This window comes from Dermacentor silvarum, chromosome 7, assembly GCF_013339745.2.
Source record: "Dermacentor silvarum isolate Dsil-2018 chromosome 7, BIME_Dsil_1.4, whole genome shotgun sequence".
In the NCBI taxonomy this organism is placed as follows: domain Eukaryota; kingdom Metazoa; phylum Arthropoda; class Arachnida; order Ixodida; family Ixodidae; genus Dermacentor; species Dermacentor silvarum.
Genome location: NC_051160.1, coordinates 45,496,565 through 45,514,136, shown reverse-complemented (window position 1 = coordinate 45,514,136; position 17,572 = coordinate 45,496,565). Strand labels below are relative to the sequence as shown.

At 46.4% G+C, this 17,572-nt stretch overlaps 1 protein-coding gene across 1 annotated transcript; it reads right to left on the bottom strand.

The window, feature by feature from the left end:
- Positions 1–3,207: 3,207 nt before the first annotated feature.
- On the bottom strand, positions 3,208–13,678 carry LOC119458837 (uncharacterized). The gene is made up of 4 exons (XM_037720700.2): positions 12,643–13,678; positions 11,443–11,764; positions 4,893–5,161; positions 3,208–3,694 (listed from the first exon to the last, which is right to left on the bottom strand). The coding sequence occupies exons 1-3, from the start codon at positions 12,808–12,810 to the stop codon at positions 5,124–5,126; spliced, it is 528 nt and encodes a 175-aa protein (XP_037576628.2). The 5' UTR covers positions 12,811–13,678; the 3' UTR covers positions 3,208–3,694; positions 4,893–5,123.
- Between the last annotated feature and the right edge of the window lie 3,894 nt (positions 13,679–17,572).

Sequence of the window (17,572 nt, the reverse complement as noted above, 5' to 3'; positions counted from 1 at the left end):
CGTCCGTCCACCCGTGAGCTGCCAGCTCACGTCCTATACCGCCCTTTTACGCACCGGTCGCGCTCGCCTCCCAACCCTGTGGATGTACTACCTATGAATTACCGCGAATCTCGGCGCCGCTCACCTTCTCCGTACATTGCCGCTCAGCGTCAAGCCTCTCCGGCCCGCCTCTATGGTTAACGCCCACTCGGAAGACTCCCCGCTGGAGTTCCAGGGGGGGGGGACCTGCATCCACCGGACAGCCCATAGAATTTCTCCAGAGCGGCCGTCGAATTTGTTGCTTGTGGAAAGTGTACGCGTATAGATGCTCTCATCAACATGGCGGTGCTGCTATTTCGATGATTCGTGCCGACTTTTGTTCCCGCCTCCAAAAAAAGTGCCCTTCTTTTCGTGGAGCGAACGACGTTATCGGTTGTCCAATCGCGGCAGTGCACAGTCCGTGTTTCTATGGACGACATTTGTGATTACATGGTTCTTGAAGTACTCCGTGAGTGTGCCCACCAACTCATTTTGGGGTGGGAGACTGTCTCCGTGCGACTGCTTTCCTATCTTGTCACCACTGCACCATTCTTGAGTTCCACCAGCCATTCACTTCCCAAAGACGAAGTGTGTATCCGCCTCGTCACTTCCACCGATCACGTGCCTTTGCCGTCTAGAGAAGAGATTATCAGAAGCGTTAATTCTAGCAACATTGGGGATGCCAACGTACTCAGTTTACCTTACGGCCATACCTTGTCTAGATGGATTGTGGTTGCCCCTGGCCTTCTTCGCTTCTCTGAGGGGGTCTGCATTTCCTTACCGCCTTAAACTCCACTCCCGAACTCCTACTGTCGCCCCGTGGACCAACTGCCACAGGCGCTGTCGGCACTCAGCCCGTTGTAATTGTTGCTCTTTCGACTGTACCACCAGGGTAAAGCTGGTGGTACAGTCGCCCTCCCCCCCTCTCCCTTCCTGTTCCTGGCCTGCCCTCTCTTCATCCGTTGCCAAGTACGTCGCCCCTTGCGTGCCTTGCCAACACCGCAAACGACCCACCTCTGCTCCCTCTGTCATACTGCAACCTCTTCCTTGCCCCTCTTCACCATTCGAGGTCGTTCGAATGGACTTGTACGGCCACGTTCCCTTGACTTCCAACGCCAATCGTTGGACTGTGACGGCCGTTGACCACCTGACTCGCTGTGCGGACTGAGACAGTTCCTGTGCAAAGTGGAACCACCTCTGAAGTCGCCGATTTCTTTCCGCGCAACATATTCTTGCGTCATGGAGCTCCTCGCGTTCTCCTCAGCGACCGCGGCACAACCTATATTTCTTCTACTGCTACCGAAATTCTGCACTCCTCAAGCACCACTTGTATAGACAACTTCTAGCTATATATCCACAGACCAACGGCTAATTGACAGAACGCTTCCATCGAACTCTGTCTGATATGATGTATACATCCGCCCGGACCACACGAGCTTGTATGCAATCCTGACCTTCGTCACTTTCGCGTACAATACGGCTATACACAACGCACCACTGGCTTTTCTCCGTTTTTCCTCGGCTATATATACGGCCGCTCACCAAGTTAAGTCCCGGACGCCTCTTTCTTCTCTGCTCCTGTACCCTCAACGGATATCTTTCCCGAGCAGTTTCTCGTCTCGCTCACTGCAGCCACCTCGGCCGCATAACCACCGGCTTCTCCCAAAAAGCCCGCAAGTGTCGCTACGACTCGACTCGCCGTAGGGTGCTTCGTTGTAAAACATGTACAGTGGAACCTCGTTGATGCGATTCCGCATAATACGTTTTTCGGGACAATACGTTTCTTTTTCTTTTATTTATTTATTTCACAATACTGCAGGCCATGACAGGCCCAAGCAGGAGTGGGAAATTAAAACATGCCTAGTCAGTATAAATCGGGATTACAAATGAATAACGTCATTATAGCAATCAAACAGTGTCCGATAATACGATTTGGTTGGATAACACGTTGGATGATACAATTTTCGGATGATACGCTTTATTACCCGGTTCCCGTGGAGATCGTATCAACGAGATTCCACTGTAAACAGTTCGAAATGTGCGTTTCCATTTAACTTCTGCATCATTCGCAGTCATCTTTGATAGAGCGGCATGTCTGATATACTTTTCAAGACAAGCTGGACAATAGGGTGACTTGGCTGACAGTCGATCATTTTGCTTGCAGTACAGCACGGCTAAATGAATGAAAAACGCAATGGCTTTTCCTTGTATTGCATGCAGGCAGTAATTGTGCGTGTCTTTTCAGCCGATGATTCAAGTCTCATAAAAGCACGACATGACTAACTGAACAGCAAATGAGGGAGTGATCAAATGTCTTTATTAAAAACGAAAAAAAAAGGGTGACGGAAATGTACACATGGAAATTGAGATGTAATTACTCTGTATGTAAGCATATTCGCTACAATGCACGCAAGAGGTCATTCTATCACCTTCACTTTCTTTCAGTGGAGTCTTTTACACGTCTTGCAGCAAAGTTGTGTAGCTTTTGGCACGTTCACTGACAGTACATGATAATGCGTGACTGTGGCAGATGAGAAGATCGCCAAGTCTCTTTCTGTATTCTGCACGGCCTGTTTAACCCCTTAAGGCATCATGCACGACCTCAGTTCGTCATTAGCAATTGTGACTTTTTGGCTTATGACGATCTCATTTCGTCGCAGTTACTTTGCCACTTCCTGAATGGCTTCTTTCGTGCGGAGCAAATGGTGTTTTTTTTCTTTTTTTTTCTTTTTCTCTTTTTTTTCTGCGTAGATAGCGGTAGACATTCTATCATCGCTTTTATTGAATTACATTTTCTACACTACTTGCCAGACATCTGTGTTCTAACCATGTTAAGGATATCGCGTACAAAAATGAGTTATTGTGGTAGTCTTTTTTTTTTTTAAGGAGCCCTTAACCCTTCCTTTCGAAATGTTTTAAATACAGTGAAAATGGTGTATTACGCATGTCTGAACGACAAAAAGCTGGAATTTTTTTTTGAAATCCCACTGGAGTGTACCTTTGGCAATAAATGGTTTTCCTCACGAGCTGCCAAAAACACAATGTATTCTGGGTAGCGCCCCCCCCCCCCCCCTCCACAATATGCAGAACAGACGCCTGACATCAGCGTAAGACAAAACGTGGACACTTGTGCAATACTTGTGCAATATCACGGAGAGCCATATTTATCTACTGCACAAAGCCGACAAATTATGCACTAGCAGCGCTTACACTCACGTTTCTGAAAATCCGTTCGGCCGTTTAAGTTTATTGAAGCCGGATATTTGCTGTAAAAAAAAAACCATTACGACTCCTACAGGAATCATTGGACCAGGAAGAGTTAAGGTTTAGTCGCGTTTCTCTGATTGTTAGCACCGTTTTCGGATGCATACGATCTTTGGTGAGACAAGTGGTACGTCCGATCGCACGTCCGGAGTATCATCGCGCGTCCGCAACCTTCAACCAGTGCCAGGGCCGCTGTCTCCTCCGCCTTCGATGGCGGCTGCTTCCAACTCCAGCACGAGAGACGTCAGACTGCCGATGCTGGGTACGAGCTCGGAGTTCCCTGCGGAGTTGGCGCCTGCGTCGTTCGTCTGTAAAGATGGCGACCACCAGTCCCGCTGCTGGACGTCGCTCACTGGTCGCCGAGGAACTTGCACGTGCTGCCCCTGCGGCTGTCCTTGCCACATACTTGCAGCTAAAGGCAAAAAGAAACAGGAGAAGACGCACATAAAAATTGGAGGACGCTTAAGCTTCGCCTTTGAGAGTGGAACGCGGTAGCATTCAAAGATCCCTGGCTGCATGTCATGGCTTCCCGGCAACGCGGCAGCTTTCTCTTTTCTCCACCTTCGCCTCAGCGCGCCGCTGCCGTTTTACGCTGCCGAGGAAGCGAGCGCCATCTGGATGGTGTTTTTGCAAGTAACTTACCAGGGCGCGCCGCTGTTAGTATGGTAGAAATGCTGGAAAAGGGGTTTGTGTTTGAGTTTCCTCGTAACAGAATTATGTTTTCTCGGACATCTAAATTACAATACGACGCTATCATGTCTGTAGGTTGTGGTTAAGTCGTACTTTACAATTTTTCTGACGGATTTTACTTTGAGAAATTCAATTAGTTTCACTAACGTCTCTGCGCCACGCGGAGGGCCTGCGTGGTCGGGGTGGTTCCGGGTGATTTTCTCAGCCGCGGACGCCGCACGCCGACGCCGACACCGGATTTCCTGCGACACGGGGCCCTTAACGCCGTCGCGTTAAAACTGGCGGTTTCGCCCGAAGGTCGCAACACAGAAAGCGATAGCGATGCTTAGGTTCGTGGTTCGAGTTCCTCGAACGGTGTTCTGTAGCAATACACGGGAGGGTGACATGTTAGCACAGCACGCAGTATACGCAAGACAAGTGCTTCTGCGCGGCAGAGGCAGCGCCCCGGCAGTAATGCCGGGCGTCTCACAACGGTGGCTTAGTGACGAGGACCGCCGCCAGCGGCGTTGCAGACGTCTAGAAACTAGATAGTGCACGACGACTTTTGTCAGCGCCCAACGAAATGATTAGATATAGGTTTAGCTTGACGTTTCGAGATATGCGCCGTCAATGTTCCGGTAAGAATTGCCGGTTATTCCACTAACTTTTTTTTAAAGGAAAAACGCTGTTTCATGCAGTGAAGCACGAAAGTAACTGGAACGCCAATGCATTTCGTCGGACACCTCGAAAATTATTCTCTCGAAACTGGTGTAGTCCTGCGAATTCGTTCCAAGTGGATATGCCTTGCGAACTCACCGGCTACAATTCGTAGATTGAAATATGCGCCGTAAGGTAACTAATTTAAATAAAAGTTAATTAGAGTAATTTGATACCTGTTCAATTAAGCATTTTGAAACGTGGTACAAAGTATATATACTCACGAGACGAGATGCTTGAGGGCGTTTGTCGGTACTGGACGTAGTCGAGCCCTGGCTGGCTCCCGCCGAGCGATACGCACGGCGCCGAATGGCTGAGGGACGAGGTCAGCGGAGGAGGTGGCGGCTGCCTGCTTGGCCAGAGCGAATCGAAGCTGCCGAACTGTCGGTTAGCGGGTGCCGCCACGTTAGGCCTAAGTTCCAGCGACGCGGACAGGAATTCCTCGTCGCCGCTGCTCATCGCTGGAGACGGAGATGACGGTGTCGTGGGAGACCTGCACGGCAACGAATTGCGGCAGTCTTACACGATTGTATCGGGAAGGATGATATGTGGACAATGGCAAAGGACCGTGCCCACACTCACACACAAAAGAACAAGAAAAACAGCTGCATTCAGACAAACTACAAAGGTTCATAGATGTGTCAAATAGAGCTTATAACGTGTCTGCAAGAAGCCTGCGACCTTACACTTATTAAAGCGAAAGCCTTAGATGGCTCATCTATCGAAAATATTACCGTCCGGCAGTTATGGCATCAAAATTGATGGTCGAACCCATCACCATTCATGGGAGTGGAACCCACGACCTTTGGTGTTAATTAGGGCAAAGTTAAGGCACTCAAACCCCCGACCTTTAGTGTTAATTAGGGCGAAGTTAATTAAGGCACAGTTAATTAAGATATAGTTAATTAAGGCACTCGAACCCACGACCTTTGGTGGGATGGATGGATTGATGAAAAACTTTATTGGGGTCCTTTATGGCGCGCGTTTATGGCCGCTCCCACGTCGGGACAGAGAGGAGAAAACAAGTAATAGGAAGTAACGCATTCGCATGAGAATGTGACGTAATTTAATGCCTGTCTCGTGATCGCGCAGGCTTTCGCCTTCATCCTCTTTGGCGTATACGCTAAAGTGACTGTCAACTTTTGTTCATTATTAGACGTTGTACAAACAACCCGTTTCGTAGTCTGCGGTCCAATTAATAGGAATGCACAGGCACCTCTCGCACGGTGCTTCAGTGAGCAGTCTACCACCTGTGGCGGCGACCTCGTCCGTGGCATGCGAAGAAGACGGCAGTCAAACGATGCTCCCGTGTTGCCCACTGCAGCGGCACCGATAAGAGCTGCTGGAGGCCTCAGTTACATATATACACTGTTACGTAGAAGATGCTATGAGAGACGTCAGACTCTCGCAGTTTTTGTTTGGCTCAGACGAATTTACCCTTCGAATTTCTCATTAACACTAAATTCAACATTATTTTTGTGGACTTTCATCTCATGAGCACGCAATGAGTTGGACGTGCAACCACATTTTCATGCTTAAAAGTACAATAATGTTGCTTGCATAGGATTCGTTCCGTGGTACATATTGTCCGAAAACCGCGGGAAAACCCCGCTCGATGCCGCCGTGCGCGCGGCCTTTCTCAAGAGTGTCGTCTGCCGAACACATGACAAGGCTGAAATTTCCAAGGCTGTATAAACAGTATCTGTATAAAAAATTAGCGTAGCTTGCACTGTAGGCGCAATGCTAAAGAGACAGCGGAGCTGATGGGCACCTAGCTAGTCCTGGCTTTTGGGCTATAGGCTAAGCACTACCAAGTCATCCCCAGCAATTCCCGGAATGTATTGATTATTTGTCGATTATCGATTAGCTATTGATTGGCTATCGCAAGGTATTGGCCACGTATTTGGGCTAGACTAAGCACTACCGAGTCATCCCCAGAATTTTCCGGAATGTATTGATTATTGTGCAATTATCGATTAGCTATTGATTGGCTATCGATTAATGACTAAGCTTAAGTAGTCCCAACCATGCTTAGCTAGACTTATCCAGGCTCAGCTTCGCTAGTTCACAGGGGTATGTGCCATTGCGCTTGGACCCTTTCTGCACAACCGCCAGGATCGGCCCACATTTTTTACGACGCATCACGGACTTACTGCCAGCTTAAACAGTTCCGCTGTTAAAATAGTTACTGCGGTTACAGTTACTGCAATCTGTATATACAGTAACTCTACATCGACCTAGTGCTCTTGTATACATTAGAACCCTATACTCTGTTTCGTACGTAGCAGACAACGCTACGAACATTAGAGAGTTCTCTCATTGCTCAAATTCGCGACCAAAATATTACGTTAGATATAAAAAAAGATAAAGGTATGCGTCATGTAACTCGGTGCAACATGAACTATCATACTTTCATGTCGCAGAATATGACGTAACTGTTACACGTAAAATGTCGCAAATGTGGACCTGTTTACCCCCCGAGTGCGCGGAGTGACACGCTTTTGCGACCAGCCGCAGCGCACTGCTTGCATTCGCGACCAAAACATAGTTCGTCGCATACTGGAAGCCCAGAAATGCACAAATAATACACGATTTTACGTAACCTTACGTTCACCGGTTGTAGTTGTAATACATGAGATAGTTGTTCCGTAGAAAGCATCGCAGATAATAATAATAATTAAAAAAAAAACTGCAGTGAGAAACGCTCGGAGCGACACTCGCACGACCACACGTATGGCTTCCGCGGCATGGTCTGCTCAGTATGAAACGAAGGATAGTGCTAACTATAAAATGAAGTATAGTGGCTCCCGTAGAGAGTACATGGCTACCGTAGGGGACCATACACAGGAATACTACGCCAACCGACGCCACGCAGCTGTTGCAAAGTACTTACTGGCCTCTGTATGCAATAGCATAAATCAACAAGGAGGTAAAGCAGTTTGATTGAATTATGCAGAAATTCGAAAGACTGTCAAGCTTATTTCGTAAAGGCGGCCATCGCTCCTGTGGAGAGTCGTCTGTACTTCACATGCCAAGGGCATAATTCGTGCCATTGGTGGCCCTTCTCGTTGCGCCAATAATTAGCGGTGCCTCGATAAATACTAACGCCACCCTATAGTGTTCTAGACACGCAGGGTCTCTACGCTACCAGGGGCAGTGTGGCGACTGCATATATTGCCTGTAGATAGATGAAGTTTGTAATGAAGTGATGCAACCTACTTGAGGTCTGTAGACGTTTGACAGACTCAGAAAACTTTCATTTAAAGCAGATACTGACATGATATTTTCGATTCCTCGCTTTTTTTTTTCTGAGCGTTATATGATAGGGCGGGATCACGAAACCACAGGGAAAATACTGGCAGGCCTCAGAGCGCGCTAAATATTACAATCTTATAGCTTTTCTACAGCCAGTTTCGGCTTCGTTTGCCAGGAGGTGACTTGTGGCAGGACGTCATGACGCAGAGGATGGTCACGTGGGAGCGACGTTATGGTACTCACATCCGGCTAGATGTGAGGCCCAATGTAGCAGCGCAGTATAGACGATTTGCAGCAGCCGGTTTGTGCAACTGAAATCAGATGGCGCCACCGGAGCGCCGCGCGTGTCGGACATCTCTGGCCTTGGGCGCGCAAACGAAACTACCATTGCTCAGTCGCGAAAGCGTAGCCAGCGGCGTTTAACAAGCGCAGTTTGTCAAACGTCGAACAATATTCTGCTCCATGTGGAGATTAAGAGGGAAAACGTGTGCTGTGGTCGGATGCAAAAACTGTGATGGCGACATTAAGCTGTGGAACACGTCGGTGTGTGAAATACACGCGCCACAGCTGCATCAAGACTGCCCGTGCCCGAGGCCGTTTTCCATGAGCGGATTTCCTCAAGGAAAGAAAAACAAGCTCACCCGACAATGCTGGATAGCGAACCTACAGAGAAAGAACTTCAATTAAGGCACATCGGCAAGAGTAAGTAGCCGATCATAGTACCGAATAAGCGAACGTGCTCGGCGTGCGGAATAGTGTATCAACTTCCCATCTTGCGCTTGTTGTACATTAAGGTCACCGTGCGGTGTTTCCGTGGCAGAACACAAGCATTAGCGATATCGTATTGGAACAGTCACCTGCTATCAGTGATGTTTATCCTTAAGCGAAATTACACGCCACGTGCGTATATGCGCCGGGATCGGTGCCAATTAAGGCGTACTAGTTGTCGCGGTGAGAACTCCTGCAAAAAAGATAGGAAAAGTGCTATCTGAATCGCATTTTTAAATCGTTAAGCTTGAATTCCTGCCTGCGCGTCTGATTTTACATATGTTGGTTTCGCTGCTGTTTCGGATGCACGGTGTGATCAGAACGTAGACCTGGAGTTGTTTGTGGCCACAGGTGCGCGAAAGCTAGCTGTGTTGACGCTGTAGCACAAAATTATTGTTTTAAACAACGCTAGAAGCGTTGGTTGCATGTTTATCGTATCGTTTATCGTAAATGTGAAGAGAAACTATGAAAATAAAAGTAAATAATTTCAAACTTACCAGTTTGACATTATTTGATTAGCTGCGTATTAAAGTAGTGGTAACTACAAATCAGCTGTTTCCTTCTGCCTTGTGTCTTTTAGGTTTCCCCCAAAGCGCATGCTGAATATATATATATTATTTACTTTAATTTTCATAGCCTCTTTTGACATCGCGAAATTGTGGCATTATTTGACACTATGAAATTATGACATTATTTGTGATTATGGAAAAGACATTGGCAGCACATTGCTTTTGCCTTTTTTGTCACATTTGTGGCAGTTTGCAATAAGAACTGCATGCGTTACCCATGTGCGTGCTTTTATTTATGTGGACTCCTTTATTCTTACGTTCAAATAAAAGCAAACCATTGTAAATATTACATGAATCACCCTTTTCTTTCAGGCATGTTCTATTCACTTTGTTGATGGGCGTCCAACCAAGGACTATCCCTACCCAACACTGCAGCTTGGAACACAGCTTTATGCAGCAGATGCCATCCTTGGATTGACACAAAGCTTTCCCAACATTGCCACTGTCAAAAAGGTTGATGCCATCTGCAAACCCCCTGTAGTCCAGTGCAGGCTTCCCATCTTGGTCGATTGCCTTGACCATGTAGTCGTAGACAACTGAAATAGGGGAGAAACATTTGTATGTACTGCGGGAATGAAAAAAAAATGGCAATGAAAGAAAGCTGATTTTTTATTTACTCCTCAAGACATCCGCAGATGTTTGAAATAACTAAAATAACACAATAGATACAGTCTGACATTAAACTGATCGTTTGGATTTATAAATTATAGTTCTGGAGTTTCAATAATTCATACATATTTGATTACTAAGCTGATGTTGCTCTCCTATGAAGAGTTTGGAAAGTTCAAACTCTCAGAACTACGTTCATGGCGTCGACGCAGCACACAGATTTTCAAAATTATACGTGCATAAAAAATAAAACGGCCTTTTTAGAGGGTTATTTCTTCGGATCTCTTTCTTTCTCGTTGTACCTCGTTTTCTGTCACACTGAGCTAGAAGCTGCTTACGTCGGTCTCCGATCGAAATCGGACACTTCGATTACGATTTGCGGATCACGACCGACTGGATTCGGATCGAGGCTCAATTGCGATCGAACGTGCCCGTGTGACACGGGTTTTACTATGAAACAACACCCGTTCGGGGGCATTCAGTTAGTGGATCCAACAATCACAATCTGCCGCTCTGAAGTCAACTACGCGAAACTATTGCGTGCCCGCCGCACAGGTGAATTCTGCAGAGATCAGTGCACCAGTATCGAGGCAAACGCTTGCCTCAACGTATGTGGGAAGCTAAAATACCAGCGAGCGAGATGTCAACACACAAGCGGACACGGATTTTTCACTCGGCGCTCAAGCATACACATTCGAGGCCTCGAATGTGTATGCTGTGTCAAGCAAAGCGCGAGAGGCTGGGCAACCACTTCAAACAGCTCAGATCGTAGCTTAAGTACACCACACTAACCACAAAAAGAAAAAGAACTAGCGAACTGACGTGAACGCCGCACAAGAAGCCTCCATGAGCTCGAATCGCTCGGCGCGAACGAGCGACGCGCATGCACGATGATCGAGCGCCAGAGCGCTCCGGCGCGAGCACATACAACGTTAAAATGACAAACAATGGTTCACTTACCTGATCGTTGAACCATGGGCCAGAGCTTTGTGTCGTCGATCCAGCCGCTGTCCACCCGAAACAACGCCGCTTGCCGCACCGTCGCCCACGACTACAGCAGTACGGCTCCTTCGCTGGCCTTCAACCCAAGGCCAGTCATGCCGGCGCAATCACGTGATCAAACATGGCCGCGCCCGTGCGCCGCTGCTGAAAACTGTCTATAGTAGACGACCGAGCGAACAGGCGCGAGCGTTAAAGCGTCTCGATGTCCTGCTCCCACGTGACCACCCCATGACGTCACGACGCAGTCAACTCCTGGTAAACGAAACCGGAAGTGGCTGTAGAAAAGCTATTAGGTTGTTTAGTGCCCTCCGAGGCTTGCCTGTACTTTTTTTCTGAGGTTTAGAGGTCGGGCACCTTCATTTAACGCGAGAAAAAAAAAGTGAAGAGTCAAAAATATCATGTCAGAATAAAGGCGGCTTCCAGCGTCTTGGAGTGTGAAAAAGGTCTAGCTCGGAGTATAACATGCCATCTTGTCTTCTGCTTGAATCTGTGCAGCTGCTTGTAAATTTCGAAGGATTGATTGTACACGTATACGGGGGCATCCTCGTAGCAATATATATCGTATACTTACACTCTGCCGTCCCATCGTAGCTGCGGAACCGTGAGGAAGTCGGGCCCTGCGGGAAAAGAACCAAGCGATGGCAGGCTCTGCTGCGGTTGGGTCTCGGTTCCCGCGAGAGTCTGCGACCGCACCTGGAGTCCGGGACAGACGACCGTGGTCGCAGGTGGCACAGCCGCGGGCGACGCCGACCGGCGGTTGTATCGCGGTGAAACCGGTGGTGTCGGGTGCGTCTTGGGAGCCCTGCCGGCAGCTGCAGGTTTGGCACGTAGCTGCTGCCGGCAACCTTGATTGCCCGTCTCCGGAGCATGGCACGCTTGTTCTGGAACCACGTCTGCAACAGCCGCCGCCACGTTAGGGTTAGGAGGTCAGTGGTATGCGAACATGTTAGAATGGCGAACTGGGCGATTTGGTGCGGATTCGCTATTAGGAGAGAGCGAAGGGGACTAAGACGCCTCTGAGATCGCATGGACAGCGACTGACAGTCGTAACTGCCCTTTCGTACCGGCCATGTCAGTCAACGGCTCTTGACTGCGCACAGTCTACGTAGAGTGAAGTTTGTTTTAGAGCACAGCTGTTAGGCGCCCGCTCCTGCGTTGAGTGTCGGAGTCGTCCCTCGGCGAAACCGAGCGAAGAATACAAGAGCGAAGACGGCGAGAGAGAAGAGAGCGCAAGGGAGGAAAGCGGAGGAGGAGGGTATACGGCGAAAGCGTGAGAAGAAAACAAACCTCCGGCGGCAGCAGCTCGGCGTCGCTCGTCGAAGCGTTTCGCATCGAAGAATCGCGCACCACGTGAAACATATACGTTTAATGGACAAACTAAGACTTTCTATTATTTAAATGACGGACTGTGCGCTACATAATGTGCTGCGATACAGGCGTCGGTAGCAAAACAATATATTATTGCGCTACCGTAATTATTGTGCATATACTATATAGGACAATTAGAGGTTCAGCAAAACGTTGGACACTAATCTTCCTGTCATTTGTAGCCTGTGTTAGACTGCACTGCTTTCGGGGTTGGTCGCTATTTCTTTTCAAAGCGGTTGAGGTCCGCCTATAAGGTCATCGCATTAAAAGCGTTTCGCTTGAAGAAAGTATCGCAAGGTGTCTTTAATATACTCCGTTTCAAGAAACGATAGAAACTCTTTGCTGGGAATCCTCTTACGTCAGGTCTTATAGACGTCGCAACTCGATGCAAATTGCCGCTTACCCTGGTCTGCTTGACGGAGATGCCCAGTTCGCAGGAGAGTTGCAGAGTCTGCTGCGGGTCGATGAACTGCTGGTGGCGGAACACGTCTTCCAGCCTGTCCAGCTGGCTGCGGCTGTACTTGGCTCGGGGCTCACGAGTTTCGTCTGCTGCCGCCGGTGGAGACGCCATGTTGTTTGTCAGAACGTCGCAAGGGGGAGCTACCTGCCGTTTCGCGCCATATGTCCAACAGCCGGGAGAAAGATAGCGAGGCACCGGTTATTTTACACTCGTAACCACAGGATCACGTGGTGGACGTCAATGCGTTAAAGGCGTACTGAGATGACGTCATCGATTTTTAAGCATGAAATGCTTTTAGCTCCCGTTGTCGGCGACCTTCAAGAGACCTTGAGCCAAAATCCAGAGCGGTTATCCGGGCACTCAAGACGAGAATGGGGCGAGAACGAAACGAGAACATCCTGGCATCGTTGAGAGAGCAAAACGACATCATCCGGGCAACCAGTCAAAACTTAGGAAAATGCGGTCTCTGGACCCCAACCCCTTGTACAGGACCACATTAGATACGCTAGTTCGCCGACAACGGGAGCTATAATCATTTCATGCTTTAAAAAATACACAGCCTACTATATCACAGGACAATTACAATCCGTTTTAAACAAAACATCACTAATTCTAAAACAAAATGCACAAATGGCCTCTCAAAATCTTTAGTCTGGTTGAAAACAAGCTTTGCAAGAATGGATGGCTGCTGTATGACTATAGCTATCCAAAAACTCAAAGTAAGTGGTTGTTAAAAAATATCAAGAGCTGTGGAAAAACTTGGCATTGTGTGCCACAAATACATGCAAAAGGGCCCGTTCCAAGAAAAACATAACTGGTTGTAACGTAAAAGAAAGGACTGCTACCTGACCCGACGGCAAGAAACACTAAATTTACAGGCTATACAACCAGAAATCACAGGTTTTCGTGAAGGCTGCCGCCGTGAAACTGAAAACACAGCTCGCGTCGTTACTCGTTTCGTTTAGCATTGCTTCAAAAACTTTCATCCTTGATTCACTTCTGATAATTTGCGATACTTTGTTTAGGAGACAGAGAAAAGTAATCCGACTTTGACAGTCGGTCGTTGCAAAATATTCGGTTAGTTTTGGATATTCTAAAGTATCGAATATAGTTCATTTTCGAATACGAATATGAATAGTTAGTGTGTTATATTGGATTTGTTTGTAACTTCGAATATTCGCCCACCCCTACTCAACACCCTTGAGAAATCCCTGCTTTGCAACAAAGTCTGCTTAAGTGAGTTCGAAAAGCTAAAAAAAAGAAGAAGAAAAAAAGAATAGAAAGCCTTTTAATTCGTATTAGCTTGACCGTTGTAATAAATACGGTAGTAGTTCAAATTATTCGCTAAAGGTAGCTAGGAAGACCCACTATCAAAATCAAATACAGGAAGCAGGCAACAACTCGAGCAAGAAATGACCTATAATAAACCTTCTTTTTTCTTTTCTTTTAAAAAAGCAAGTATCAATGGCATATCAGAAATCCAGTTGAACGGAGATATGTTGTCAAACTCCAGCGATTACTTAGGTTCTCTGCAATGCACACCTGCTCTTTCTCGGTGTGATAACTTTCCACACGTGTCGCATTCCTTATTTTTGTATCGCACAGCTCCAAGCAAGGTCCGCAATACAATTCGTGATAACAAATGCACGAGCCCTGATATTGATTGTATAAATGTATAAATACGCGTTGGCGTTAAAAGTCGGTAACAGGTGTTTCTGCGAAGACGTTAACCAATTTTTAAATATCACCTGTGGCAGATAGCGCAATTGTAATCCCTGAACTGGATTGCTCGAACAGCGGGACATTATTTGGACGAGAAATCAAAACTCATAATGGAATAATTAACAAAACTACACGAATTAAGTTTTAACTAATTACCATACAGCACATATATTCTAGTTTACAAATTGTAGCCGGGGAGTTCGCGAAGGCGGATTCACTTCAAACGAATTCTCAGGATGACATCAGTCTTTAGATATTATCTAGATTTCCGAACTTCGCGAAGAAATACATTAGCGGTCCAGTTACTTTTGTGCTTCAATGTATAACCCGGTGTTTTGGTAAATAAAGTAAGTGGAACGACAGTGCATTTTTGCCGCAAGTTTGATGTCGCATAGCTCGAAAACGGTGTCAACAGAATTCTTTTCAAGTAGTTAGGCCTTGCAGCCTAACCGGCAACAAATTCTAAGTTGCAATGTGTGCCGTAAGGTAATCAGTTAAGAATTTATGTGATTTTTAATTAGTCGATTATTCATATCGATTTATCGTGCAAGTAATGTCCGCCTCCTCGAAGGGACCAGCTCATGGACTATGGTTGTGCTATCTGCCACAGGCGATTTTTTTTTTTTAATTGCTTAGAGTGGTCGTAGAAGCACTTGGCATATGTGTAGTTGACATTATATTTAGTACATCGGCTCACATTATTAATTTAACATTTAGCAGCGCTGTTTCCCCGGACGCACTTGAAGAAAGCAGAATTATCCTGTTCTTTAAAAAAAGGGTGAGAGTAATGAATATAATTAAATTGAATTTATTCTTCTTCGATAAAACATAAAAGAAAGAAATAACCACTAAAAGCTCACAACCGCAGCAATTTGGGCCTGTTAGTATATTATGGTAAATGATTTTTGAATAGCGCAAGAACTTGAGAAGAATACAGGGAAAGGCAGAGCGCTAACGTCCAACAAACTTTATTCGTGAAAACAGCGGCTAATATACATTTCAACGATATATAGCTCGTGACAGCAACTATTCACCTTTTCAGGAAGTCAATTTCTTTATCAGTGAAAAGCACTGACGGAGTACTGACACAATCTGAGTCCTAAACTCAGATTGGCTTCCATATTTGACGAGTCAGCTGGTCACGATATTTACGGACAACAGGGGGCTATTCTGTAAGTGTCCACCTATAGTGGACATGTCCATTTCGTTTGCTGCTGAAGTGCTGATTGGCTTAAGGCACCTCTCTTCTTCTGACGCGCGCCCCAGCCCAGCCAATCAGAATTTTAGTAGCAGACGAAATGGACATGTCCACTAGGTGGACCCTTTCAGAATAACCCCTCAGTACGAACATCAAAACAAGGCTTACATCCGCAGCTTGTACAATGATGCACCAGCCAATCAACACGTGCATTTTCCACATTATTTACATGCTCACGGAGGCGATCACTGAGGCAGCGACCCACCTGACCTATGAAAAATGCCAGCCAACCATCATGTGTCGATTCTATGTTAGTGTATTCGCTCCAGTGTGGTCCTTTAGTTGCTTTTGCGCGCAAACTCTAGTATGTTTAACCAACTATTCCACTGCCGCATTTCTCTTAAATATTATGCAAATTAACTAAAATATGTTTATTATATTAGGATATAAATTACGAATGTAATTTTTCTCTTGGAAAGATTCTCAAGAAATATTCATTAGGCATGCAGCTGAGAATATGTTCTACTTGTTACACTTGGCTTTCTTCTGAGCCAAAACGAGGATTGAGGATACGATCATCCCTTAGAAAGAAATTCTATGGCCTAGAGTTAAATTTGGAGCAATTTTTGATTATAAAGGCTAATTAAAAAAAGCTAATTCTATTAAGAAAACATGCTTGTTTCGGTTAGGTAGGTGCGAAAGATATTCGGGAACAAACATTTCTCATTTCCCATGTATTTAGACGGGACCTCCTTTCCCACCGTCATCGCTTCGAAACAGTTAACGTGAGTATAACATCTCGCGCATTGTAGCACGTCAATGGAAGCTCCAGGAGGTAAATTGTGCAGAACTATTAACTAAAGCAAATAAAAAACGGAGACTGGTTGAGTTTCTGAGTAAACTACACAGGGTGATAGAAAAAAAAGCTGCTTGACTTACGAGAAACTGCGACGAACGACTCGTGAAGCAGACGACGGCTTAGAATGTGCAGACGAGGTGAGCTGGTTTTCCATGCAGACGACGTTACGAGCAGACGATTTCACTCGGACACAGCTATGGAAGCAGACGGCAATTCCCAGTCTTGGCATCGCTCGGCAATGGAAGCGGAATTTCAGAAAAACTGTCACGTTTCTGCCATTTCTTTTTTTTTTTTTTCGCTGTCTGCGCGTGTCACAAGGGAAAAGAGAAGTATTCCGTGGGAGCAAATGGAACGTGTTTTGGCGCTTCAAGACCACACAGGAACACGGTATAGCGTATAAGGAGAAAAGGGATATCCAAAATCGTTAGGGAACGCGTATCTCCAGTCATTTCCTCGCTGACAAAAGCGGACAAAATGTAGGCGGGGTGGCAAGCTAAAAAAAAAAAAAAAAAAAAAATAGAAAGAAAGAAAAACGGAGAAGCCAATAAACAGAGCACAACACATTGACGTCAGCGCTGCTTCACGTCCTACAAACGAGGCTTGAACCAGGCGGAAACTATATCAGAGGGCGGAAATTGGTTTCGTGCGGTTTGTTCGCGTTAGCGCCTCGAGGCGGTATATCCTCGAGCGACACCTGACACATTATGATGCGCGTGGCCTTCAATCCTTTTCGAAGCTATAACTCGGAAGTGACTTCGTAAAATATTCATCCCGGATATAAAGCAGGGTACTTGAGGTTGGTTTTCGTGAAAATTGCCACCAACTTGATCGATGTGTCGTCACAGGCGACAAAAAGTACCCGCGAATAAGTGCGCTTTCGAATACGTTCAGTCGACATTAAAATTGGGGATTCAGCATTAACAAGCTATAACTGCCACGTGATGCTAAGCCTTGATCTGTGTGTGTAGACAAAAGGAAACTTTTTCTTTCTTTCTTTCTTTCTTTCATTTTCTTTCTTTTTTTACGGCTAGGAAAATGGGCATAGGGTCACTTTCTCCACGTACACCAATGTGCTGCCTTCGGCGTCAAACCGA